We start from the raw sequence: 26,887 nt of genomic DNA on the forward strand, positions 1-26,887 counted from the left end.
GATCTAATGTTGTTTCCTCACCAAAAACAGACCTGGAGTTGTGTTTTGTTTCATTCACACAAGTTTAACACACAAACCCTGCATTTTCAGACTGAATTCTTCTCCCAAACATGACATATAACATGACTTGAAGCTCACAGGAATCAATTTTGTGTAAAACCTTTAAATCCAACATATCCAACATAATTTACCTGTGGACTTGTCTCCTTTAATATATGAATTTCTATTGAATCACATCTTAAAATATCAAAACCCGACACCTTGCTTAGCTCAGACTGTGACGGATCTTGTATCTTTTTCTTCAGATTTTTCTCTCCTTAATGAAATCACTACAGCGTCTGAAATTGAATTGCATTTCTAGGATCGCAGCCAAGATGGATTATGTGCAACACCACGCGGGTAGCCTTTGTTCCCTTCTTTTTTATATAAACCTGGAAATCAATAGTAAAATATTTTGCTGGCAGAGAGGTATTGAGCTGAGTAATCAAGTCACGGAGCGCCAGGATGTGTTCTTAATCTTTTTAGGAAGCCATCTTGACGGAGAGGTGAGAGCCAGCCGATGTGGAGGATTTGAGGTGCTGTATATGAATGTTATGCTTTGTGAAGGAGCTTGTTTGCAGTTTGTGAGAGGATTGGTGAGTAGTTGTACAGTTCTCATGAGACCTGCCTTACACCCAAGTATGAGCAGAGCAGCCTGTGTGTGCTATGGGAGGTTTTCAGATTCTACAATGTGATTATGTCATGCTCTCACATGGGGGTAAGGGCCTGTTTTTGTTTTTTTTTCCTATTGATTACATTGTACCTGCTATGAATTATCCAACAGGTTCTATTTAAAGTTTAAACACGGGCATTTCTATTAATTACTAGGCTCATTTAGTTCTTGTATTAGAATTTAAAGGTCCTATATTATGCAACATTTGAGCTTTAAGTCGTGTTAGAATGTTGAAACTCAATAACAATGCATAATGGAGATGGACATAGATGCTCACTGAATTTTAAGCCTTTAAGAAGAGAAAGGCAAATACAACTTAAGAATATATAATGTATCATGGGATCACGTGTTTCCTTTAAGATTTTGTGGTTGAGGCTGTGAGCATTAAAATGTTTCCTCTCTGGTGGTTCTGTGTCATTTTTAGTCAATTCTAACAGTTACATTAAAAGGTGAGAGATCATGACTAATAAAAGCTGTGAGTCTGTGATGCACGTGCACATCTGTGAGCAGCTCAGTCTGTCTGTGACCACACGGGGGCACTGGTGCTCTCTGCTGAGCGGCGCCTCTGACCCAAATTTAGGCACAGAACAGGAGGTGCAGGTCTGGTTCAGGATCGCACTTTATCTCAAAGTGGAACAAGTTTAGGGCGTGTTTGCCTCTCTGCTTATTAAGCACGGTGCGCACGTGACACGAGTGTGCAACAGTCACTTTTGTTTGTGCCTCGGGGAGCGGACTCCGGCTGCGCTCCGGGCTGGGACTGCGGTTACCCGCTGTCTCTCTCTGTCCTTTTCCTGTCCTGTTTTTTTTTCTTTTTTCTTGCAAACCGCGCATTAGCTCTGGCAGAGATTTGCAAAGTTAGGAGTGTGCGTCGCAGCTCCGTCGATAGGACGTGACAGTGAAAGTGAAAGTGTACGTGCTCAGAAAGTGAACAGTGTTGGACTGATTCCAAAGCGCCACAAACAAACCGGCGGCTTCACTTTTATTGACCGAGAGGAAGTTGTCCTTCCTCGTTTTGGGAAGTGGACATGGCGTCTCTATATCAGAGATTCAGCAGCGGGACCATCGAGACCAACAAATCCTTCCCCAATCCCCCGGAGGCGAGTCACCTGCTCGGGCAGAGCGCGGAGGGACCGCGGGGACCTGAGAGCCACAGAGCCCGCGTGCAGCAGCACTACCGCCGCCAACGCGACGATGAGGACGTAAGACCCGCTCCCACTGCTTACCAACAACAACAGCACACGTGTTTGTCTCATCTATATTTAATACAGCCATGCCTCGAAAGCATTGTTTTTGTTCTTAAACTTATTAACTCGGGCGTCATCATTTTGATTGGTCAGTTTGTCTATCAATACGTGACGCATGTCTTACGTATGAACAATTTATAAAGCTGTTGTTTTACACTTAATCACATCACATATGCGCGCATGAACACACACAAGCACATACACACACACACACGCACACATACGCACACATATGCACACACGTACACACACATACACACACACAGACACGCACACACAGGGAGGAGCAGGAAACGGCGCTGTGAGCTGTCCTGTCAATACTGCTCATGTTCTCATTTGATGTAGTCACTATTGTGTAACTCTTACTTCTTCACTTCTTGAGAAGTGAACCTGTCACATTGTTGGCCCTATACAGTATAATATGGGGAGCATTATGAGAGTCTAAATGGCTTTTAAACTTTTAGAGTCTAATAATTCATTCTGGAAACCAGCAGAAATGACCGCTAATACCAACAGCTGGCAACAGAGAGCTTTTCAGCACCATGGACAGAGAAAACCCGTCAGACAAACAGTGGTGTGTGTTTCAGGACCAGGGACAGCGCCAGGCGCGTGTTAATCCTCAATAACACCCAAACAGTAACACGGACGCTCAGATCACGTCATAAGCCTCGCGCTCCCTCATCTGGCACCGTGTTTCTCTGTCACAGCAGCTCAGAGTCTGGCCTGGATTAAAACATGAGCACTGAAGGTGACCCAAGACATGGCATTAAAATACAAGACCTGAACACGCGGGTTCATATGCAGATGTGGAGGCGTGTCAGGAGGGAACATTTACATAGTTACATATAGAGTGTCTTATGTAAATGTAACTCATGTTTGTACAATAAGGGTCATGTTTCAGTCAGTGGAGCAGCTACAGGCAAAACTGTTGAGGCTTAAAGGTCCATCGTTTTGTTGTGGTGTTTTTGGCATTAAGATGAAGATTCATTTTTGCGTGTGCTTTTGTTATATCAGTATGAAACGCCAGATAACAGCATCGGATCAGTGCGTCATTAGATTTAAAGTTCAGATATGGGTCAGTAAAGGTTAATGGTGAAAATAGTTAGGTTTAGGATTGTTGTTAAAAGAAATTTATGTACATCAGTCAGTAATTCCCCATAAGAAAAGGTAAATTGAACAAGTGTGAACGGGTGAATTATTCTTTGATAGTGGTAGACAGTACACTATAAATACATAATAACCATTTACCATTTAATGTATGCCATGTACTGAATATATGATGTTTTATTCATTGCTCTGTACACTGCTGGGGTACATACACACACGCTTCTCAGCCTCATTTGCATTCTGATGATTAGTAGTTATGTTTTAATCTGTTGTGCGTGCAGGTGTGTGACATGGCCTGCAGTAGTGTACCTCACAGCCCGTACAGTGTGCTGTGGCAGGTGGAACAGTGGAGCTGGTGCATGAATAGAGCATGAGGCTGATTTATCGACTGGCTCTTTGTGTTTTGTTTGTGCGTTGCCGAGCGCTGACATGATCTGAAATCGATAACAGCGGTGATGCACGGCCCCTCTTCTTCAGATAGAGGCCCCTGTAGTGATGGCTTATCAAATCCTCCTTTATAATGCTCTACCTGCTGCTCAATCTGTCCTGATGTCCACAGTTTGGCTTGGTGGTGCTGACGCTACATACAAAATAATGGACTCTTTTTTAGCATTATTTAAGTTCTAATTTTTATTTGAATACGTTGAAAAGCATGAATTCCCACTGTGAGCCGGGCCGCCTCTCCACAGATCTAACCTGTAGCTAAGCCTGGAAGTGCTGCCTGCTTATGTCATGGAGATAGATACGTTTAATGCTATACTTTGGAACATCCTAAACAAAGCAGTGACATCTACATAGAGACAAACATGCGGCAAACCTTCATCAAGTAAAAGCTATGCAATCCACCTTTAATATCTTTTTTTCCCCCTTTTGACAAGGTCTGAAAATGTCCAAAAATAAGAAGAGCCAAGTCACATACAGCTCAAAACATATTCTTATACCAGGAAATATTTTTTTCTTTAAACTGAAAAAAACAACAACAAAAAAACAATATCTAGGTAAGTTAAAATGACTTAAACTAAGAACATTTTACTTGACAATTAAAATTATCTACCAATGGAGTAAGTGTGTATTTCTTAATTCAAGCAATTTTTGATTTTGTTTCTTATTTTAAGTGCAAAAAGTTGTTGTTTTTCTTGTGTAGCCAGAGGTGTTTTCATATTTTAAGTACAAAAAGTCTTGTTCCACTGGCAGATAATTTTACTTGTGAAGTGAAATTTACTCAAATCATGATAAAAATTTCTTTTCTTTCAAGTCATCTTAACTTGGCTAGATTTAGTTTTTTGCACTGTAATTTTGTCAATGTAAAACAAATATATTTCTGCAAACTTTTCCTTTTTTCCTACACTACGAAGCTGCAACAGTCTCTAATGGTAAAAATAATACATTTAGGGGATCTTTATATCAAGAGAACATTCAGTATTGTCTTTAAATTTTTTTTTTTTTTACAATTCTCATCCCTAATTTGCTGCTGATAAAGTTACAGAGTGACAACAGACAGTATAAATCTCTCTCCCTTTACCTTTGTTTCATCAGAGCTGGTGTTGGCTCTGCTCCAGTTCTGCCTTTAATGAACACGCTCGACGGAGGTGACATTTCCTTCACGCTGAGCCCACGAGATCTGCAGCCTGCCGGGGTGAAGAGCTCCCCCTACTGTCACTAACCCCTCACTCAGACTCATACTTGGCAGTGAGATCACACCGGGGGGGGGGCTCTATCTGTATGTATATGGGGCAATGTTCAAGCGTTACCATGGTGACACACTGCACAGATTAGAAAACACTGCCAGAACTCAAGAAAAATACTAAACAACACATTTTCAGGAGTCTGTGATCAATACGAGCAGAGCATTCAGTTATGTTTGTAGGAATAGACCAATTACAGCTGGACGCATAAAAACTCTATCCTAAAAGTATCGGACCATAAGGCGCACCAGATTATATGGGGCAATATCAATAATGTTAAATTCTCTTGTCTAAAGCGCACGGGATTATAAGGAGCATTAAGTAAAAACAAATGGACGACACTTGAGACTGATCCCTTAGCCCAGATATCCACGATCCATTGGCAGATCGTGGCGTAATTTGCCTGGCGTTACCTCCCTGTCTTGGTGAATGTGTATTATGAATGTGAGGGTCTGTTTACACGAGAATGCGGGTAAAAACAACAAAATAATTTATCGGAAGTGCCTTAGACGGTGACGGTGTTTTTGGGGCTTAAAAATGCAAAAATCTGAAACCACCCTCCAGAGTGGAAAAGTTGAATACTGCCGTAGCATTTCCGTCTACACTGCCCAAGACCCAAAACTCAGGTCAGGTCAGCTCAAGTCGTGTGTGCGTTTATGTCACATACATAGCCACCTAATGTCACCATCTAGCGTCCTGGCATGCATACCCAATTGAATTCCACACACTTTTACGTCACCGTATGTGCGCAGATTTCCTCCCAAAAATGCTCGTCTGAACGCGAAAAAAATTTAAGATGCGACGCCACTTGTGCATCTTCTGTTCAGACCTTCATCATATAAACGTAGTCCAAATGTGGCTGGATAATTGATTTTTTTTTTATTTATTTTATTTATATTTTTTTTATTTAATACAAGGAGGACTCAAATATAAATTGAGTAATAATCTGTTTAATGCAGCCACGTGCACATTTACAGAAATGTCAGTTTTACAGAAATGAAACTTAAAACCACATGGCTAATTTGCATAAACTATAAGCGCTGAAGAAGCAGCTTACTCCTTGGACTAAAGGACATGACTCAGTGGAATACAGTATGTGTTCTTTTTGTGACAGAGGGTGTCCTGCTGACGCTGAGTCTGTTCTGTGCTTCTATCGCGCTGGAGCTGGTTCGTGTGAAACTTTTTAGAGATCATACTCCATGCAGCTCCTGACTGTTTGTCGTAATGCTCTGACAATCCATCAAGAGGTGCGGCTTTGTAGTTTACTAAAGTCGTACTAAAACATTTGGACAGATTTTTGAGCGCTGTGTACCACATTAAATCAGTTAGAGGTCAGTAAGCACAACTAGAATTAATACGTAAGGCGCACCAGATTATAAGGTGTACTGTTGGTTGTTGAGAAGATTCAAGGATTTTAAGTGCGCCTTATAGTCCGAAACATACGGTAGTCTTTTTTGTAATTTTTATTTCGTTATTATTTCCTAAAAGATCACATTGACTGCTTTTTTTCTTTACAATTTGGGAAACATAGTGCATGGTCTCACTCAGTCCCTTTTATCAGTCATCTTTTATCAGTCCCTTTTGTATTGATTTCTTGTCATATTATCGATCGGTCCCTGTTGTATAATTGCTATTGATCGCTGGTGTTTTTTTGTTTTGTTCTGGCATTAGACAGTAGTAGATCAGAGGTTAGATTAGCTTTTAAAATCATAGTTTCAAACACATTCTTAATCATCTATTCACAAATGATTCATTCATCAGTTTTTCTTTTTCATACACAAGGTAGTTTGGACTTTAATGTGCTGATAGCTCGAAGCCAAACTCGTGTTCTCATCTTTGAATAATGGACAGACCCCTAGTGGCCAATTAAATCAAAATAGTGCAGACTGTCTATCATTTTACCTTTTCTTTTTAGGAGAATACTACAGAGAGCATCCAGTGACCTTAAAATTAGCTGTTCAATTCCCACTCCAGTGCGAATTATCTTGTGTTTTTGGGCAAGACGCTTCAGTGTCTGTGTAAAGTGGAGTATGGCGATGAAAAATACTATAGAGACATCGCCGGGTGACTGCAGCTCAGTTTGTTCAGTGGGCAGACACAGTGACCCACAGGTTGGCAGTTCAATCCCAGGACCCATATCCCACAGGTGAATCTTTGGCTACGTTCAGACTGCAGGGCTTAATGCTCAATTCAGATTTTTTAGTGAAATCCAATTTTTTTGCAAGGTCATTCACATTTTCAATTAAATGCGATTTGTATCTGATCCCAAAAGCGTGTGCATTGGCGAACACGATGACGTCATATGCAGCAAGTGTGCTCAGTGTTTACAGAAGGAGCCTAAATATGGATGCTAGCATTGAGCACGTGGTGTTTTTAAAGTTGCTGTCGTACCGGAGCCCGAACATGTGCAGTTTTTTTGTTTTTAGGAGGAGATTGAGAAGGAGACGGATGAGGTTTTGGGGGTTTTGTGAGGCAGTGGCAGCAACATCTGTAGAAAGGAACGTGTGGGTGCGGAGTCGTAACCAAGAGCGGTGGGATTGCTATGTGCTTCCCTGCTTCACTGACACCGATTCATACACAGTTTTCATATGACGAGAAGAACATTTGTGTACATTTATGACATGTAGGTGGGATGAATGCGACCTGGCCGTTCAGACTGAAGTCGCATGACAAAAGATTGGATATGTATCAGTTTTAGGAGCACATATCCAAGTGGCCTGGGTCGCATTTGAAAAAAAATCTGATCTGTCGCATAGGGGTGAAAAAATGGTATTTGGGTCACTTCAGGCTGCAGTCTGAACGTAGCCTTTGTGTCCTTGGGCAAGACACGTAGCTCGCCTCCAGTGTCTGTGTAAATGGGTGTGTGAACAAGTGTGAAAAGTGTGAGTGGTCCCTTGATGTGATATAAATTTTTTGAACAAGTTTTGCAGCGGATGTCGCCAACAGTCCCTGGGGATGTGATGCTAACTGGAGGCATGTTCTGTCTGAGGCTCTTTAGATTTTATTCTCAGCTTCATTTTAACATAATCTGGCCAGAAAAAACTGATATAGCTGTGTTTTTTCTTGAGTTTTCAGACTATCTTAACACTTTTGTAGCTGTGTTCGCAAATGTGTGTATCGTGTTTCCATGGTAACTGCTGGACATTTTGCCAACAGAGATACATGTAAAACACCCGAGCATGATGTCACTGCAAAGTATCAATATAAATATGACAAGTGACTATTTACTATCCAAATATGTTTCTAATTTAGGTGCAGATAACAGGGAGGAGTTTTGGTTTTTTTTGTAACCTTGGTTTAGTTTTTCTCAATTCCGTACAATTTAAATGGAAAGATACAAAATCATGCTATTATTATCACAATCTTGAAACCATTATGTCTTGATTAATTCGCCAAAAGCTGCAGGATGCTTCATGCACATCACAGCACACCCCGGCCTCCCTCCTCTGGTTTATTTGCAAAACTGATGTCTTCATTAGCGCTAAAACAACAGCGCTCTTTGCTAACTCAGTAATTCCACATTAGCCGTTCACAAACAGCAGAATTAGCCAAAGATTGACGTCACATACATAATAATTGTAGTGATTGTTTTTAGCATTTATTTCATTAGGTGCTTTTTTAAGACTTCCAAAAACATGAAATCCATTAAATGCTTTTCTCCATGGAGATGTTACTGCTTTGTCTGGAGTTTCACAGTATGGCTTCATGGAGACCAAACCAGCCCAAGTTACAGGTCAGATCTGTGGAGAGGCGACCCTGTTAACAGTCAGAATGCTTGAATGTTTTTTTCTATATTTTTGAGCTATAAAACCACCTGTAATTGAATAAATGTAAGGTCTATCCATCCATTTTCTTTCGCTTTATCCGGGCTGGGTCACGATGGCAGTAGTCTAAGCAGGGATTCCTAGACTTCCTTCACCCCGGGCACTTCCTCCAGTTTCTCCAGGGGAACCACAAAGCATTCCCAGGCCACCCTCTAGCGTGTTTTGGGTCTTCCCTGGGGCCTCCTTCTGGTAGGACATGCTCAGAACACCTAGGAGGCATTCGGAACATGCCCTAGGCACCTCAGCTGCCTCCTCTCGACGTGAAGGAGCAGCGGCTCTACTCCGAGCTCCTCCTGTGTGACTGAGCTCCTCGCCCTATCTCTAAGGGAGCACCCAGCCACCCTGCGGAGGAGACTAATTTCGACCGCTTGCATCCGCGATCTTGTCCTTTTGATCATTACCCAAAGCTCATGAGCATAGGTGAGGGCAGGAACGTAGATTGACGGGTAAATCAAAAGCTTTGCCGTTCGACTCAGCTCCCACTTTACCACAACAGTCTGATACAGCGATCGCATCACTGCCGACGCTGCTCATCCGCGTGTCAATTTCACACTCCATCCTCCCCTCACTCGTGAACAAGTCTCCGAAACTCCTCCACTTGAGGCTGAATGTAAGGTAGAGATGTTTAATGTCATACTGTGGAACATTCCAGGCAGAGCAGTGACGTATCCATAGAAACAAGCAGGTGACAGACCCCCAGCTACACAGTGCACCTTTAAATCTGCTCCAGGGTTTTAATTTCAGTGACATAAATTAGCTTCAGTATTATCGTCTGTATTCAGCAATAAATTGGACTTCAAAATTTGTTATTGTGAAGACATAGTATTTCTGCAAAATTGTTATTGTTTATTTATGAAACTGATATTTTTATTAACAATAACCCACTGCGCTCATGCTAGTGATTCCAGGCTTGTTCCACATTAGCCGTCCACAAACAGCAGAATTAGCCAAAGACAACAGACAAACACAGGCTCATTATCTCTTTGATTCGAGCCCTGAGCCTGCTTTTATTTCTCCATCTCCGCCTAAGTCCTCCATCAATGCTCTGATAGCCATCTCCATCTGAAAATCCGCTCTGATGAGGATCTCCCGCTGCCAAAACAAGTCATTACCATTTAATCAAACTTTAATCTAATTCAAAGATGTGCGTTTGCAGAGCTGATATGGGCTTGTTCTGTTGAGATGTTGTTGACGTTGTGGTTACAAAAAAGGTTTGGTGGGGGATTGAATTAGAATGTTCCAAAAAATACAGTTTATTTTTTAAATTTTTTATTTTTTTAATAAGGGAAATGAATGTTCTCTTTTGCAAAAATGGTCAAAATGGACGTCCTTTATTGAATTATGGTATTATCGAAAATAGCAGTAGTAGCAGTAGTTTATTCACTCATTTTGCAGCACTACAAAACAAAACAAAAACTAGAACCCAATGAATCATGACCGAAAGGGTTTAGGCTAAGGTAAAAGTACTTATAATGCCAAACCCTATTAAACAACGACAGAATTCCAAGAAAGAAAAGCAGCATATGAACAGCAAGTTTGTATTGACAAGTTTACGTATGACTTACTGTATATAAGAGACAAAATGTAAATTAAAACAAACCAAATTCAATGCATAATTCATTCATTTCAGAGCTCTTTCAAAACATAATGGCTTCTACAGTGTTAGACTTTTTTAAAATCCTTACACAGATTGTTCTATATACTTTCCCCTCTAACAGAAATACAGTTTTTTTTGTTTGTTCTTATCTTCATTTTTCAAGAATGCCAGTTTTGTTTTAATAATGACAAAGAAGGCACAAAATTCATTTTCCATGATCGCATCAAAACAAAAGGCAATGTCAAAGAAAAGCATGTGCCCGGCCAATATTTATGACTTACTAGTGAAGACAATATAGTCATCAACAATAATATTCTAGGTATTTCTGTAAGATCTGATTTTTATATTGTTTTTTGAAGTAAAGTAAAATGAAATATGAGACAAAGAAGAGTTTGCCTAGTGACTTTACAATCATAAGAAAAAAGAATGCAACATGGACATAGAAAAATGCACTTGTTTTCATGGACAAACCCAGTTCTAAACTGAATTAGTGTTACGCGTAGCAGATTGAAATTCAAGATCGACCGGATATGAGTTTTTTCATGGCTGATGTCAATACCGATTATTTAGAATACAGAGCAAACTATGATTAATCTCTGTTGATATTTTTGGGCAGATCTTGATTATTTCCTCCAAATTGTGTAATTTAAATTCAAAACAAACTCACCCAGAGCCCTTGTTTGCCATAAGCCCATGAGAGAGCTGCGGAGTTATGTTTTGTGCAACTATTTCTTTGTATTAAAGTTTTACTATAGAGCTTTGTGTGTATTTTTTAAGCAGCAGACTAACATCACACTAACACCAACATATATTGACCTGTTCTGGAGATTAAAGGTGTTGTTGCAATATTAAAATACTAATGCTTAGGGATGTAACAATAACCGAAAAATTGTGTTATCGTATTGTCAAAAGTCTCACAGCAATATCGTGGGCTATCACAGTATATCGAATCACAAGTTCCTCTGTTTAAATGCATGGTTTTATAGTAACATGAAGAAATATGTTTTTTACTTGAATTCTTGGGATTATAATAGTAATAATTCACACCAAAATCTTTTCAAGGTATTTTAAAAGCAAAATAGTGTCCTATCTAAAATTGTATTAGTCTCTCCAAAATATCGCAATAAATATCGTACCAAGAATCGTACTGAGAGATTTGAATATAGTTATATCCCTACTAATGCTTCATACCAATTCTGAAACAGCAGTCATGATTGAACATGCTCTTTTTTGTACAATAGAATGTAACTTTAACTCAAAATAACAGTAGTTTCTTCAATTCTTGCTTTAGCGTAGACCAAAGCCATTCTAAAACTGTTCAGTAAAGGTCAAACTTTTTAAAGCTGTTGAAATGTTTATCTAGTTTTGAAACTAGCTTCAGTATTGATTCGTATGTAGGTATCAGTTTATTGACAACCCTATAACTTTTACAGCCGCTCGACCTCGGTTCTGGTCTGTTCTACTCCCAGACCGAACTACCCAAGGTTACCCCAAATCTCATATCTAAAATTTAGGGGTGCATCGATCCAGCTTTTTCAATTCTAATACTGATATCGATACTTTGACTTTAAGTATCTTCCAATACTCTATAGAAAATTCCATATATTCCATTTATTTCCTTAAAACGTATTACTTGTAACTTATTTATCCTTCAAATAACTTCAGAACCACTAAAAGTTCAAACATTATGAGACTTTCTAGGCCAAAATCTGCCTGTAAATCGTCCAAAAACATCCAACTTTAAGGTGAGTTGCATGACTTTTCTGGTGGAGGGTCTGCCAACTTCATGTCTCCATGATGAATATTATTGCTTTGCCCGAATGTTCCACAGTCTGACATTCAACTTTTCTTCTTTTCTTCTCCAACTTGTCTCCTTTATGTCCTTGGAGACAAGCAGACAGTGCCACCAGGTCAGGTTATGGATGAGATCTGTTGCAAAACAAGCCCAAACTAAAGAAGAATTTATGTTTTTTGAGCAATAAAAACAAGTGTAATTGAATAAATATTTGACAGATAAGTTTAATACCCTAAGCAAAGTGATAACATGCAGTATTGTAACCTCAACCAGAAAAGACATTGGTAACAATCGATACCAATATTCGATACTAAAATTGTCATAGTATCTGAAACAATAATCTACATTTTGCCTTTTGTTCACACGAGCAAACGCCCAGCCCAAAATGCTCTGTGTAATCTCCATCTTTGTGACTCCCGGCTGAATCATGCCACATTCATTTTTAAAGTGCCATCTCACATTTCAGCCTCATTAATTAGCTCCTCTCTCACCGACGCAGGAAGTAGGCTCCAAAAATTACATCTTTTTACTTTTTGTCAGTCCCCGTGGAGCCATTTTGTTTTCCTCCACTGAATGCATTACCACAGAAAACATCTTGGTCTCTGGTTTGGTCCCATCAGCGCTGTCCTAACGAGGCTCTGGAGATCACTGTCTGCAACTGTTTTAGATTTAGATTTAGAGCTCAAATGCTGGAAATTTGTGTGAGACATTATGCCATTAAAGAAGCACTGTGGAACTTTTCGAGTGGGGAGACAGCCAGCCTGCTACCTGCTGTTTTCATGAGATGTTAATGCACTGTAGGGATGCCAAAAGTAGTGAAAATCAGATACAAATTGATACAAAAGCTGGAATCTAAACTAGATCCACATTTGAGCTGGTATTGAGACTATTTACAGGACAGAAATTAATATGTCCTGAATAACTAGAACAGCCAAGGTTTTAGTTCTGGTTTAGACCTGGTTTAGACCTGGTTTTAGTCCTGGTTTAGTCCTGATTTTAGTTCTGGTTTAGTCCTGGTTTAGTCCTGATTTTAGTTCTGGTTTAGTCCTGGTTTTAGTTCTCGTTTAGTCCTGGTTTAGTCTTGATTTTCGTCCTGGTTTATTCCTAGTTTAGTCCTGGTTTTAGACCTAGTTTAGACCTGGTTTAGTCTGGTTTAGTCCTGGTTTTAGTGCTGGTTTAGTCCTGGTTTTAGTCTGGTTTAGTCCTGGTTTTAGTCCTGGTTTAGACCTGGTTTAGTCCTGGTTTTAGTTCTGGTTTAGTCCTGGTTTTAGTTCTGGTTTAGTCCTGGTTTTAGTCATGGTTTAGTCCTGGTTTAGACCTAGATTTAGTCCTGGTTTTACCCTGATTTTAGTCCTGGTTTAAACCTAGATTTAGTCCTGATTTTAGTCCTGGTTTAGACCTGGTTTAGTCCTGGTTTAGACCTGGTTTAGTCCTGGTTTTAGTTCTGGTTTAGTCCTGGTTTTAATCGTGGTTTGGTCCTGATTTAGACCTGATTTTAGTCCTGGTTTTAGACCTGGTTTTACACCTGTTTTCGTCCTGGTTTTAGTTTAGTCCTGGTTTAGACCTGGTTTAGACCTGGTTTAGTCCTGGTTTTAGTGCTGGTTTAGTCCTGGTTTTAGTTCTGGTTTAGTCCTGGTTTTAGTCATGGTTTAGTCCTGGTTTAGACCTAGATTTAGTCCTGATTTTAGTTCTGGTTTAGACCTGGTTTAGTCCTGGTTTAGTCCTGGTTTTAGTTCTGGTTTAGTCCTGGTTTTAGTCATGGTTTAGTCCTGGTTTAGACCTGATTTTAGTCCTGGTTTAGTCCTGGTTTTACACCTGATTTTAGTCCTGGTTTAAACCTAGATTTAGTCCTGATTTTAGTCCTGGGTTTAGACCTGGTTTAGTCCTGGTTTTAGTTCTGGTTTAGTCCTGGTTTTAATCGTGGTTTGGTCCTGATTTAGACCTGATTTTAGTCCTGGTTTTAGACCTGGTTTTACACCTGATTTTACTCCTGGTTTAGACCTAGATTTAGTCCTGATTTTAGTCCTGGTCTTAGTTCTGGTTTAGTCCTGGTCTTAGTTCTGGTTTAGTCCTGGTCTTAGTTCTGGTTTAGTCCTGGTCTTAGTTCTGGTTTAGACCTGGTTTTACACCTGATTTTAGTCCTGGTTTAGACCTGGTTTAGTTCTAGTTTAGACCTGGTTTAGTCCTGGTTTAGTCCTGCTTTTAATTCTGGTTTAGTCCTAGTTTTAGTTCTGGTTTAGAGGCACAGTCCCTGCTGTGAACAGGAGGAGGTTTGGTCCATGTGGCGTATACAGGGCAAAAAAGGTAACAAACTCCAAACTATAACTTGAAAATACTTTGAGTGGGGTCGCCTTTCCACAGATCTGACCTCTTACTTTATTTGGTTTGGTCTCCATGAAGATAGAAAGTTTTAATAACAATAATAACAGCATTTAATGGAAAAGTTACACAACACACCTTAATAATATGCAAGTTACAAAGTTAAAGGCCTATTACACATTTACATTGCATTCCCCTGGTGTGAAGTACTGTATGTATTTTTCCCAGTACAGTTTACGAGACTGTTCTACTCCTGTCTGCTTTTTAATAGGCCAACTGAAATCTGACGCAGGTTTTATTGCGGCACAAATAATAATTTTGAAAAACGGAGACAACAAAATAAGGCAGTGAATGCATTTTATACAGTTGGGAGTTGTTGTATATACAGCCTCTGAATAAGTCACAGGAGCTTTTGGCTGGACGTAATCTTTTTTCTACCTCTAATAAATCTTACTGGAGGCTAATTTAGACACTCTGAGAAAAGGTTTGTGTCTATATTTGCAATAAAAAACATAATATTTTCAGTGACCAGTTGTATTGCATTTTCTATCAGTATTGACAGTAGCTCAGTTTTTGTGGTGTTTGTCTACTAATCTGAAGGTCGGTGGTTCGAATCCCGCTCTCTGTTGGTACGATGTTGCGATTCCAGTTCCCATAGATGGATGCTGTCGTTGTGTCCTTGGGCAAGACATTTAACTCCCCTCGCTGTATGAATGAGTGAGTGAATGTGTGAGCGAATGTGTGAGCGGTTCCTTAAAGGTGTAAAGGAGTGCTTTGAAAACCTCGGATTTCAAAATTACTGGATAGTTTGCTTTTGTTTTATTATGTACACAAACTTATACGTGAAATTCTTATTGGTTAATGTCCTTTCAATTTGAAAAACAAAACATACCAAATTTTCCGCACTATAGGGAGCTCTGGATTATAAGACGCGCTGTCAAAGAATGGTCTATTTTCGAACTTTTTTCACATATAAACCGCACTGGACTATAAGGCGCATTAAACGAAACACAACAGTAGGATGGATCAGTGGGACTTTGTTTGGCGCGTTCACAGTGACTCTGGGCTTTGTTCGGTTGTGGCGTGAAGGGAGGGTGCTGTCTGGGACCGCTGGATTGTCGGCGTGTTCGCAGTGACTCAGTTGTTCGGTTGTGGTAGAAGTGGCACATTGCACTCACTTTTTCGGTTCATTCCTCCGTTCCGTTCCTCGTCGGTGTGGAGTGATGAGTGTGGCTGTGGGTGTTTTTTGCTGCACGGTCATTGTCTGCTCCGTGCGTGTTTGCGTGCGCTGCGGGTGATGCGGCTTTGTAGTTTACTGAAGTCGTGCTGGGACACCCGAGTGGATTCGTGTGTAGGGCGCTCTGGATTGCGGGGCGCGTGTCGTTTTTTGATGGGGTTGGAGGCTTAAGAGTGTGCCCAGTAGCCTGGAAAATACGGTAAATATTGTTGGTAAGTGTGTATATAGCTCCCACAGATGAATGCTTTTGTTGTGTCCTTGGGTGTATAAATAAGTGTGTGAATGTGTGAGCAGTTCCTTAATGTAAAGTGCTTTGAAAACCTTGGATTTCAAAATTACAGGATGATTTTGATCACGTGATATTCTTATTGGTTAATGTTCTTTGAGTTATTAAAGCACAATTTACTAGTATGAAAACTGAAAACTGATAATCAGAGAAGAACTTTTTTGACTGTTTTCGTTTCATAGGCCCAGTTTTTGACCGTACCATGTCCAAACATTCAGCAATTGAATAGATTAACAGCAAATCTGATCAGTTGTAGGAAGTAACAAAGTAAAAGTAACAAGGTCCTGTACTTAAGTATAAATGGTTGGTATCTGTACTTTACTTAAGTTGATTAAGTCGATTAAAGTGGATACTTTTTACTTTTACTTCATTACATTTGAGAGCGATTATATGTAGTTTCTACATTTCTGAACAGGACTGATAAAATATTAAAAAAAATACTTGCTGAAAAGGCTCAGGGGCTTATTTTTAACACATTTATAATTTGAGCAAACAAAAATTTACAAATAAAACAGTTAGGAAAAAAAAAATGTTGTTTCTGTTGAACAAAATTCAGCACAAATCTTTATCAAAATCATTACATTTGAATTTTTATTGGATCTCAAAATCTCCGTCAAATATGTTTACTTTTTCCTCTTTTAGTACATAAAACAGGTACTTTAATACTTTTATGCAAGTTGATTTTTTCATGCAATGCTTTTACTTTCCTTGAGTATTTTTAGCTCCAGTATCTGTACTTTTACTTCTTCCACCACTGAATCTGCCCATCCAATTCTCATCTGCTTCCCACTGTGTTTTTGAACGTTATTATCTCATGTGAACTTTACCTACTACATCATATTTTCTTCTGAAACTCCTGCAAAGTTTTTTGAAGAAAATGTGAAAAAGTTCTAGTGGTCTAGACTTTTTTATTGTGTTTTTGCTGTTGTGGCAGTGGCTGAGTGATGGTGGACTTTGCTGTAAAGATGAATGGAGTGTGTGTGGTCAGATTGGACAAAGTTTGAGCCTGAGATTCTGGCCCAGGGGAAGCCATTCTTTTTAGACTTATTTTCATTTCCATGGTTTCCTTTGAGGCCTGCTGTGACTTGGCTGTTTCTGGGGCTTTGGGGAATAAGGCCATGGGCTTTCCTTTGCTTTGCTTCACCCGATAAGAACTTTAAAGAAGATATTGAGTTGTTGAGTCTGCTGTATAGTTATGATCTATGACACCCGTGGATCATCATGGTAGAATTTTTGCATTTTAAATCACAATATTCATCTAAAACGACTTCATAAAAGAAACAAGTCGACACCTCTGACACAGATGTAACTCATGGGTTGTGCAACGATTAAATCTGCATGATGTAACTTTTCTAGTGATGGATCTGGTCTCTGCTTTTCTCCATGGAAATTAAATGCTTTGGAATGCCTGTAATATTCCAAAGTATGGTATTAAACGTATTTGTTGTTTAATTTATTCAACTAAACTGTATTTTTCGGATTTGTAAGCTTCGCGCTGGATTATGAAGTGCAATGTCAATAATGTGGAATTCTCTTGTCTTATTTTCATACATAAGGCGCATTAAGAGAACCAAAACAGTCAGATAAGTCAAACTTTACTGAACTCATTCACAATACACTCACTTTTTCAGTTCAAATTCTTCATTTTCAGTGTCTGAGATTAACAGTTCTGGCATCAAGCACGCCCAGATCCTTCTCGTCGGTTTTGTTGCTGTTACTTAGCTCTTCAGTGCTGATTCCAGTCTTCATGAAAGCTCGGACGACACTTGAGACTGATCCCTTAGCCCAGGTATCCACGATCCATTGGCAGATCGTGGCGTAACTCAACCGGCGTTGCCTCCGTGTCTTGGCGAATGTGTATTACTCCCCGAGACTCCTGACTACGGTAGCTGTAATGCTCCGACAATCCATCAAGCGGTGCGGTTTCGTAGCTTGCCAAAGTTGCACTAAAACATTGCGACAGATTTTTGAGCACCGTGTACCACATAAAATCAATCCAAGGTCAGTAAGCACAACCAGAAGAGAAAATTAAAGGATTTTAAGTGCACTTTATAGTCTGAAAAATACGGTATTACAAGAGTTGCCAAATAACTTGGAAAAAAAAAACTTAAAAAACATGCACTCTGACTAAACAAATTTGCCTCTCATGTGGTGATACAAGACGTGCTCCACTGTTTGTTTGTTTTTTAATTCATACACCTTCACTAGAATCATTTGTCAGTCTCTACTGGTCTAAAGTCGCTGTTAACTTAAAAAGCGCCGCCACATTTTGAGCTTTGGAGATGTAGACAGACTAATAATAAAGAGTTACTCAGACATGTGAATGAAACAAAACACAACTCCAGGTTTGTTTTTGAGGACGTAAAAGCATTCTAACATAACCTAAAGTTCACAAGAGTCAATTTTGTATAATATAGTAACTGTGGAACATTCCAGACAAAATAACATCACCATAGAGATGCTTGTAACAATGTAATATTTGTTTTTTCAACCCAACACACAAACATGGCGTATTTTGTCTTTAAATTGGTCTATAACTGTCTTCTTCACAGCACAACTCTTAATTAGTGTTAAATAATGAGGTGTACTTGGCTGATACCTCTGATTAGAGTGTGTTTAGGTTCCATTAGCGTCGTGATTAGTAAAATGTAAAGTGCCAGTCAATAACGACAATTGAACGGGGCAGTTATCTCTCTGTTGCTTCTTTCTGGCACCTGCTGCTTTGCTCCCGTGTTGCTTTTTTTTTAGGAGGCAAGAATTTGAACATCTTTCCAAAAACAGCTGGAGTTGAGCCAGTTTACCTCTAACACCACACGTCTCCAGTCTGAACGCTGTGGGAATGAAAGGCCCTGTGTCCAATTAAACACTCTGGAACAGTTACAAATGAGGAAAGTTGAATTTGAAGAGTTATTTGTAGTTCTAAGTTAACTCCTTCTGCTCATTTGTTATCGCTGGACTGATGCCACAAATATTGATGTTTTGATACTGACAATCAGAGGTGGGACAAAGTCGTTGTTTTGCAAGTCTCAAGTAAGTCTCAAGTCTTTGACCTCAAGTCTGAGTCAAGTCCCAAGTCAAAGACAGACAAGTCCAAGTTGAGTTTGGAGTCACTGGCCCATAAGTCCAAGTCAAGTCCATGTCGTCTGCTTTGAGTTTCAAGACATAAATCAAGTCAAAGTACCAAATATGGCTTAGATTTTTAGCAATTTATATGACTTTTAAACTAAACTGTACTTAAAAAGTCATGGTATGTTTACATGTATATATGAGTATTTATATAAGAGTTGTAGAAATGCTACTTTTTCCTTTTTAAATGTCAAGTGACAAGCTCTTAGTGCAAATCATTACGGTCAGAATAGAAAGAATTAAGATTAAAAAATGCTGTTATTTTGTCATGCACTGAAATGGAAGGATCATGTTCGATGTAGTTCCCTCTGTTGTACGGTATTGTACTGTTATATTACTGTAGTACATTTGAGGACACCACATCACAGTACTTCAGTTACATCCAAAGTAACGGAGAAGTGGGAGGGACATGTTCCAGTTTGTTCCTGTAAAATTCAGCACTGCATTTATCAACTGAAAAATGAAAAGTATTTTTTAAAAACATAATTTTTTTAGGAGAAGCATCAAGTCTTCTCAAGTCACAGGCCTCAAGTCCAAGTCAAGTCCCATGTCACTGAGCTTTAAATCCAAGTTGAGCAGGGGTCTCCAACCTGTGAACTATTTTTTGTAAAACGAAAATGCCAGAGAGCTACTAATTTTCGCGGTGACCAGAAATTATGTAAATATAAGAGCCACGGTAAGCCGAAGATGAGGTACAGTTAGATATCTATAAAACATAAACCATTATCCAGTTATCAGGGCACAAAATTAGGCATCGAAATTATACATTTACAAAGGAAATAGGCATTTAATTAATCAAATTTGAGTTACTCAGTACAATATGTAAAATCATCTGGATAATTTCAGCCCTAGAATTGCCAATTTTTACCAAACAAAAGCTAAAATGTAGTGGTTAACCTGAAAACTACCACTTCATGACATCACAAGGGGGAACAGAGCATTTTGAGCTTTGGATAAGTACACAGTTTAATAACACAGGATCACTCAAACGTGTGAATGAACAAAACGCAACTCAAGGTATATGTTTTTGTAACAAGTAAAACAGAATTATAACACAGTTTGAAGCTCACAGGAGTCAATTTTGCATAATATAGGACCTTTAATGGGCAAAAAAAAGGGCAAAATGGGCCATTATAGCTCATGCTCTGACAATAACGTACAGATATAAACATGCACATATACTTGAGTATGTTTAGTCTCCAATGACAAGCTTCTTTTGACCCCTATAAGACATTTCTCCATGTTGCTAATACTCCGGAGCTTCAGGCTGATCGAACATGACATCTTCACACATGCACCATTTTGCTCACTAATAAATGATGCAGCTGCTAGCATGGAAAATGTGCATATGCTTTATTTATTATCGCCACGGAAATCAGTGCAGTTAAGCCGGCGTCCATGGGGGAACACCAATCAGAAGGCTCGTAGACGGTCACGTGACGCAGGGAGCGTTAAGAGGAGATTGAAATGTCCATGATAAGTAGAGTTAAATATGTACGTGTGAACACGCGCTGTATAATGTATGGGAAAGAATCGGTTCAGAAGTGCATCTGAGCAAATTTAATATTGAGGATGGGCCTATATTTGTATGTAAAATATTAATACAAAACTAAAAATAACATAGATACTAAACTGGCAATATACAGAATCAGTCAAAGGTTTGGACAGACTTCTTATTCAAGTTGTGTTTCTTTTTTTATAACTACTTTCTACAGTTTAGATTAGGGCTGTGCAAAAATATCGATATATCGTATCATTTTAATGTGATGATACAGCAGCCCATGATATCATGGGCTGATACTGTATCAATATGTCACCAAGAGTATTTTTTGGTATATTTTACTAAATAATTTTGTTACAGCGCTACAGTTTTGTTGCTGGTCTAGAGGAAGGAAACTCATTTATGTGACACATTTGACATTTTCACTGTTTTATTATTAAAACGTTTGTGTTTCATAAAAAATTTCCACAAAAAATGGTTTAACAAAGACTTTAAGCATCACAGCCACGATTCAGCCTTTATTTTTATTGAATCATAGTCTATTTGAAATATATCATATCGAATCAAGAGTGCATTGTATCGAGATATGTAGTGTATCGTGGCCTATGTATCGGATGTGTATCGTATCGGCAGCTTCTTGATGATACCCACAGCAGAAGAAGAGTTCAGTGGTGGGTAAACTACGGCTCGGGGGCCATATTTAAACCTTTTAATCCAGCCCACCGAACTTGAATAAATTATAATAATAACCTTTGTTAGTGTTTTATTTTTCGTGCAATTCCAGCGTTTCCCAATAGATGGTGCACTCTAGATACACTGACCTCATATTTTCTGATCTATGTTATGAAGTTCTTTGGAGTTGTGTTTTGTTTCATTCACACATGTTTAACACACAAACCCTTCATATTTAGACTGAGTTCTTCTCTCAGACAGAAAACACTCCGTTCCACTTTATGATGTCATGTGGTAATATAAGACGAGGAGCTCCACTGTGTTTTTTAACTCCACACGCCTTCACTAGAATCATCAGCCTTGGAACTGTCGATCGCTACCTGAAATAAAAGGTAGCTGTTCACTTGAAATCTCCCGCTTCATGACGTCACAAGGTGGAGCAGAGCATTTTGAGCTTCGGAGATGTAGACAGACTAATAATAAAGGATTACTCAAACATGTGTGAATGAAACAAAATGAAACTCCAGATATGTTTAAACCTCATAAGAATGTGTAATATAAAACCTCTCTATGGTTGAAAGCTTAATAAAACCTCACCCATTCGGTTCAATATAGAGGCTCTGAGTACATTATAACTATAAGTGGGAGAAGAGAGATTTTAGTTCAGAACCAAACTCCTCTCTGCCCTCGTCTGTTGAAAATTTGCTGCAGTTTCCTTTAAAATCCTAAAAAGCTAAGAGCCCACTTTAAACTGGTAATATCCCGCGTGATACTGGAGCTCACAGGTGTCCACTCTCTCCATAAACCCTCCTCTTTTAAAACACAAAAATAAGACGGGAGTGTTCAGTTAAAGAGAAGTGACTTTAGATTTGTGAAACAGAAAACCAGCTGTTTCACTTCAGACAAATGCTCTCTCTCTCTCTCTCTCTATCCCTCTCTCTGTCTCTCCTCCTCCCTTTAAATCTCCCCTCTTACTCTCTTTTTTATTCTTTTATTCCTCTCGTCTCTCACCTTTCCTCTCTTCCTTTCTATTTCTCTACTTTCTCTCTCTTTCCTCCTCTCTTTCCCTCTCTCTTCTCTCTCTTCTCAGTCTTCCTCTCTCGATTGCACTCTTTCTTTCTCTTCTCTCTCACTCCCTCACTCCCACTTCTCTTTCTTCTCTTTTGTCTTTCACTCTTAAACTTACTCTCTCTGCGCCTTTGTCTTTCTATCTGTCTCTTTTTCCCTCTCTCTTTCTGTTTCTCTCTCTCTTTCCTCTCTTCTCTCTCCTCTCACTTTCTTTCTATTTCAATCTCTTCTTCTCTCTCTCTCTCCACTCCCTCGCTTCTCTCTTCCCTCTCTCTCTTCTTTCTCCTCTTCTTCTCTCTCCCTCTTCTCTTTCTCTCTTTCTCTCTCTCTCCTTCTCTCTCCCTCTCTTTTCTCATCTCTCCCTCTTCTTTCTTCTCCTTCCTTTTCCCTTTCCCTTTTCTCTTTCCTCCCTTTCTTCCTTCTTTCTCTTTACTCTCTCTCTCAATCCTCTCTCTGTCTTTCTCTTTCTCTCTCTCCCCTCTCTCCCTCTCTCTTTCTCTCTCTTTTCTCTTCTTCTCTTCTCTCTCTCTTTCTCTCTCTCTCCTTCTTCTTCTCTCTTTACTCCTTCCTTCTTCTTTCTCTCTCTTTTCTCTCTTTTCTCTCTCTTCTCTCTCTCTTTTCTCTCTTTCTTCTCTCTCTCTCTCTCTCATCTTCTTTCCTCTCTCTCTCTCTCTCCCCTCTCTCTCCACTTTTCTTTCTATTATCAATATCTCTCAGTCCTTCTCTCTTTCTTCCTCCTTCTCTCTTTCTTTCTCTCTCTCTTTCGCCAGCTCCGCCTCTTTTCTTTTTCCCTCTTGCTCTTTTTTTGTCTGGCAGCTCCCTGACGATAACAGATGGTGGGCATTAATAACTTCATCTCAGCGTAAAATGAATTCATATCCGGCTCCTTCACGGGACGCCCTCACTGTGAAGAGAGAGAGAGAGAGAGAATAGAGGGAGAGAGGAGGAGAGAGACAGAGAGAAGGAGGAGAGAGATAAAGATGTAGAGTGCTGTGGGGGCTGAGAGAAACACAGAGAGAAATAGAGGCGAAAGACAAAGCGTGAAAGAGAAAATGAAAGGTGAAAAGGCGGGAGAGAGATTAAAAGGTAAGAGAGAGAAGTGGAGGTAGAGAGAAACAGAAGTGGAAGAGAGAGAGAGAGAGAGAGAGGTAGTGAAGTATAGTGATACATAATGAGCGAGGAAGGGATGGAGAAATGGTGTGAGGGTGAAAATGGGGAAGAGAGAAAGAGTAAAGAGAGAGACAGACAAAAAAAGAAGGGAGGGGATAGAGACAGAGGAGAGAGACAAGAGATTAAGAGAGAAATTAAGGGCAAAAGAAAGATAGAGAAAAGTAGAGAAAGAAAGGGAGAGAGTGAGAAGGACGACAATTGGGAAAATTTGAGCGAGAGAAAGAGAAGGAAGAGGTGAGTGAAAGAGAGAGATGGAAACAGGAAGAGAAAGAGGAGAGAGAGAGAAGAAAAAGAGATTGGATCATCTTTTTAAGATTACATGGACACAAACACACAGATATATTTAGAAACACACACACACTGACACACACACTCACACAAACACACAGATACATGCACACACAAACACATACACAAACATACACACAGATATATACACACACAAACTCACAGACAGATATATACACAGAGAAAACACACACACAGAGACATATACACAGAGAAAACACACACACACAGAGACAAATACACAGAGAAAACACACACACACACAGACAAATACACACACAAACAGACACACAGATATATACACACACACAAATACACACATATATATATACACACACAAACACACACACAGATATACACACAAACACACACACACACACACAGATATATACACACACACACAACACACACACATATATACACACACACATATATACACACACACACAAACACACACACAGATATATACACACGCAAACACACACTCACACACAGATATATACAGACATAAACACACACACATATATATATACACACACACAAACACACACATATATATATACACACACACAACACACACATATATACACACAAAACACACACACATATATACACACACACACAACACACACACACATATATACACACGCAAACACACAGATATATACACACAGAGATATATAGACACACAAACACACACACACACACACAGATATATACACACGCAAACACACAGATATATACACACAGAGATATATAGACACACAAACACACACACACACACACACAGATATATACACATACAAACACACACACACACACAGATATATACACATACAAACACACACTCACACACAGATATATACACACACAAACACACACATATACACACACACAAACACACAGATATATATATACACACAGAGATATATAGACACACAAACACACACACACACAGATATATACACATACAAACACAAACACACACAGATATATACACATACAAACACACACACACACACAGATATATACACACACAAACACACACATATACACACACACAAACACACAGATATATATGTACACACACACTTACACACACAGATATATATACACAGAGATATATAGACACACAAACACACACACACAGATACATGCAAACGCACACACACAGATATATACAAATACACACAAACACACAGACACACATGCGCACACAGAGCCACAGTGTGTTTCACTTTTCTAGGTCAGATTGGCAAAGTGCTGACTCAGGCATTATTTATGAGTGGACTGGGTTTTCTAAGATTACGCGGGAACAGGCAAAAGTACAGGCGTTCAGACGGACATTTAAACACAACTGAAAGATTAATGACACACACAGAGAGTACATGGACACTTGTTGCACAGCCCACTTTTTCTACAGCCTTTTTTAGTTATTTAATTTGATTTATTGACTCTTTATTGCTTATTTTATTCAGGAGCTTTTGTCCTTTTACTAGATTGAACATCTGATCCATCTGTCTGTCCAATATAGTATGGATATGTGGAAACTAGCTGGGAGTATTGACACTTTGCAGTAGGGCCTGACCAATATATCAGTTGGCTGATATTATCACTTGGAGAAATATCGGCTATCGGCCTAAATCTAGCTGATATGGGCCCACAGTCCATGTGGGCATGTTATACCTCATAATAAAGCTTAGACTCTATATTATGTCCATTTAATCCAATTTATAGACAGATAAATGTCCTAATATGTGGCACCGCATCAATACTTATCTGCAGACTAATTTGTGTTTGTGACACTGTACTGCCCCTGAACACACCCTCAAACTCACTTGACTCACATGTGCTTGTTTACACACACAGCTGCTGTCAGCAGCTGGATTATTTTGTATTTATGGATGCTCGTTTTATGTTAGGAATGAAAGGACACTTATTTGTGAAGACTTGTGATCTGTGAGGAGTCTGTATGAACCTAGTGTAAAGTGATGGTAGGTGTTGTGCACATGTTACTGGACCTTCATTGATGTATAAATGAGCTGTGAATACAGTGAATGGTCTGCATTTATGCATAATTATTTACCGCGGCGTGCACACTTTTACCGCTAAAGACTGATGGCTGTAGTTTTACTTTATTTACTGGCTAGAATGTCATGCAAAAATGCCATTAGGCCGACCAACCTACTTTAAGTACGATGTGAAGAGGCAGAGTAACAATAAATGTTGAATGTTGCCTAAACAAACCCAATTTAAAATCTAGTAGCGCCAAACCTAAGTTTTATACTGAATTGAAGATTCATAGTGAATCTTCACTAATTATATCAGCTTACATATAATCTATCAACCCCTCCAACTCCTATTTTATCAGTATCAAAAAAATTAATTCTTATCAAATGGGTCCTACTTTGTAGTGATATCACACTGGGGATGTTCTACATGTATCTCTAATTTTGTGTGTGATACTCAAAACTGACTTTTCTGACCTTGAAGCCATGTTAGAATGGTGTTACCTCATCGAAAATGTACCTGGAGTTGTGTTTTGTGTCATTCACACGTTTGAGTTACTCTTTATTAATAGTCTGTCTACATCTTCAAAGCTCAAAATGTTCTCTTCCACCTTGTGATGTCATCATGTGGTAAGTTTTGAGTTAACAGCTATCTTTTATTTCAGAGAGATTGTCAATTCTGGTCTTAAATGATTCTTATGATTCTAGTGAATGTATGGAGCATTTCTTGTATTACTACATGACATCACAAGTGTTTTACATATGAGATTTTTTTGGTTTGTGTGTTAAACATGTGTGAATGAAACAAAATGCAACTCCAGGTCTATTTTTGATGATGAAACAACATTATAACATATATCAGAAAACAGCGTAATATGGGCCATTTAAGATGGTGCAGTCAAATCAAATGCACTTTACACATTATAGTTAAATCTGTGAATACTTAAACACATTTTTCCTCCATGCTAGTTTACATTTTCACCTTAAACTCCACTGGTGTGTGATGTGTTTTCAAAGCGTTCCTAAAAGTCTAAGTTTGTTTGTTCCTGTGTCTATATTTAGACCGAGTCTGACACAGCTGCAGGTTGAGCTCTGCCTCAGATCTGCACCTGCTCACAGGACTCACACTACACAGCGCCGCTCTAGACTTCTTAGTTCTCTCAGTCTGTTTGAAGTCATCAGAGAGATTCTAGCACATACTCTAGCAATATACATGTACATTTTTCCTCATGTACTTCAGCAAAAGT

The 26,887-nt window shown here is 39.1% G+C and overlaps 1 protein-coding gene across 1 annotated transcript in view; it reads left to right on the forward strand.

The window, feature by feature from the left end:
• Window positions 1-1,737: 1,737 nt before the first annotated feature.
• The window catches only part of LOC110171014 (dipeptidyl aminopeptidase-like protein 6), a 416,594-nt gene continuing 391,444 nt past the window's right edge, over window positions 1,738-26,887 (forward strand). The window contains 1 exon segment of the mRNA XM_055151254.1: window positions 1,738-1,911. Coding sequence (XP_055007229.1) covers window positions 1,738-1,911 — 174 coding nt within the window.

The sequence above is a fragment of the Boleophthalmus pectinirostris genome, unplaced genomic scaffold, assembly GCF_026225935.1.
Source record: "Boleophthalmus pectinirostris isolate CB_2022bp ecotype Guang Dong unplaced genomic scaffold, ASM2622593v1 HiC_scaffold_15, whole genome shotgun sequence".
Lineage (NCBI taxonomy): Eukaryota > Metazoa > Chordata > Actinopteri > Gobiiformes > Gobiidae > Boleophthalmus > Boleophthalmus pectinirostris.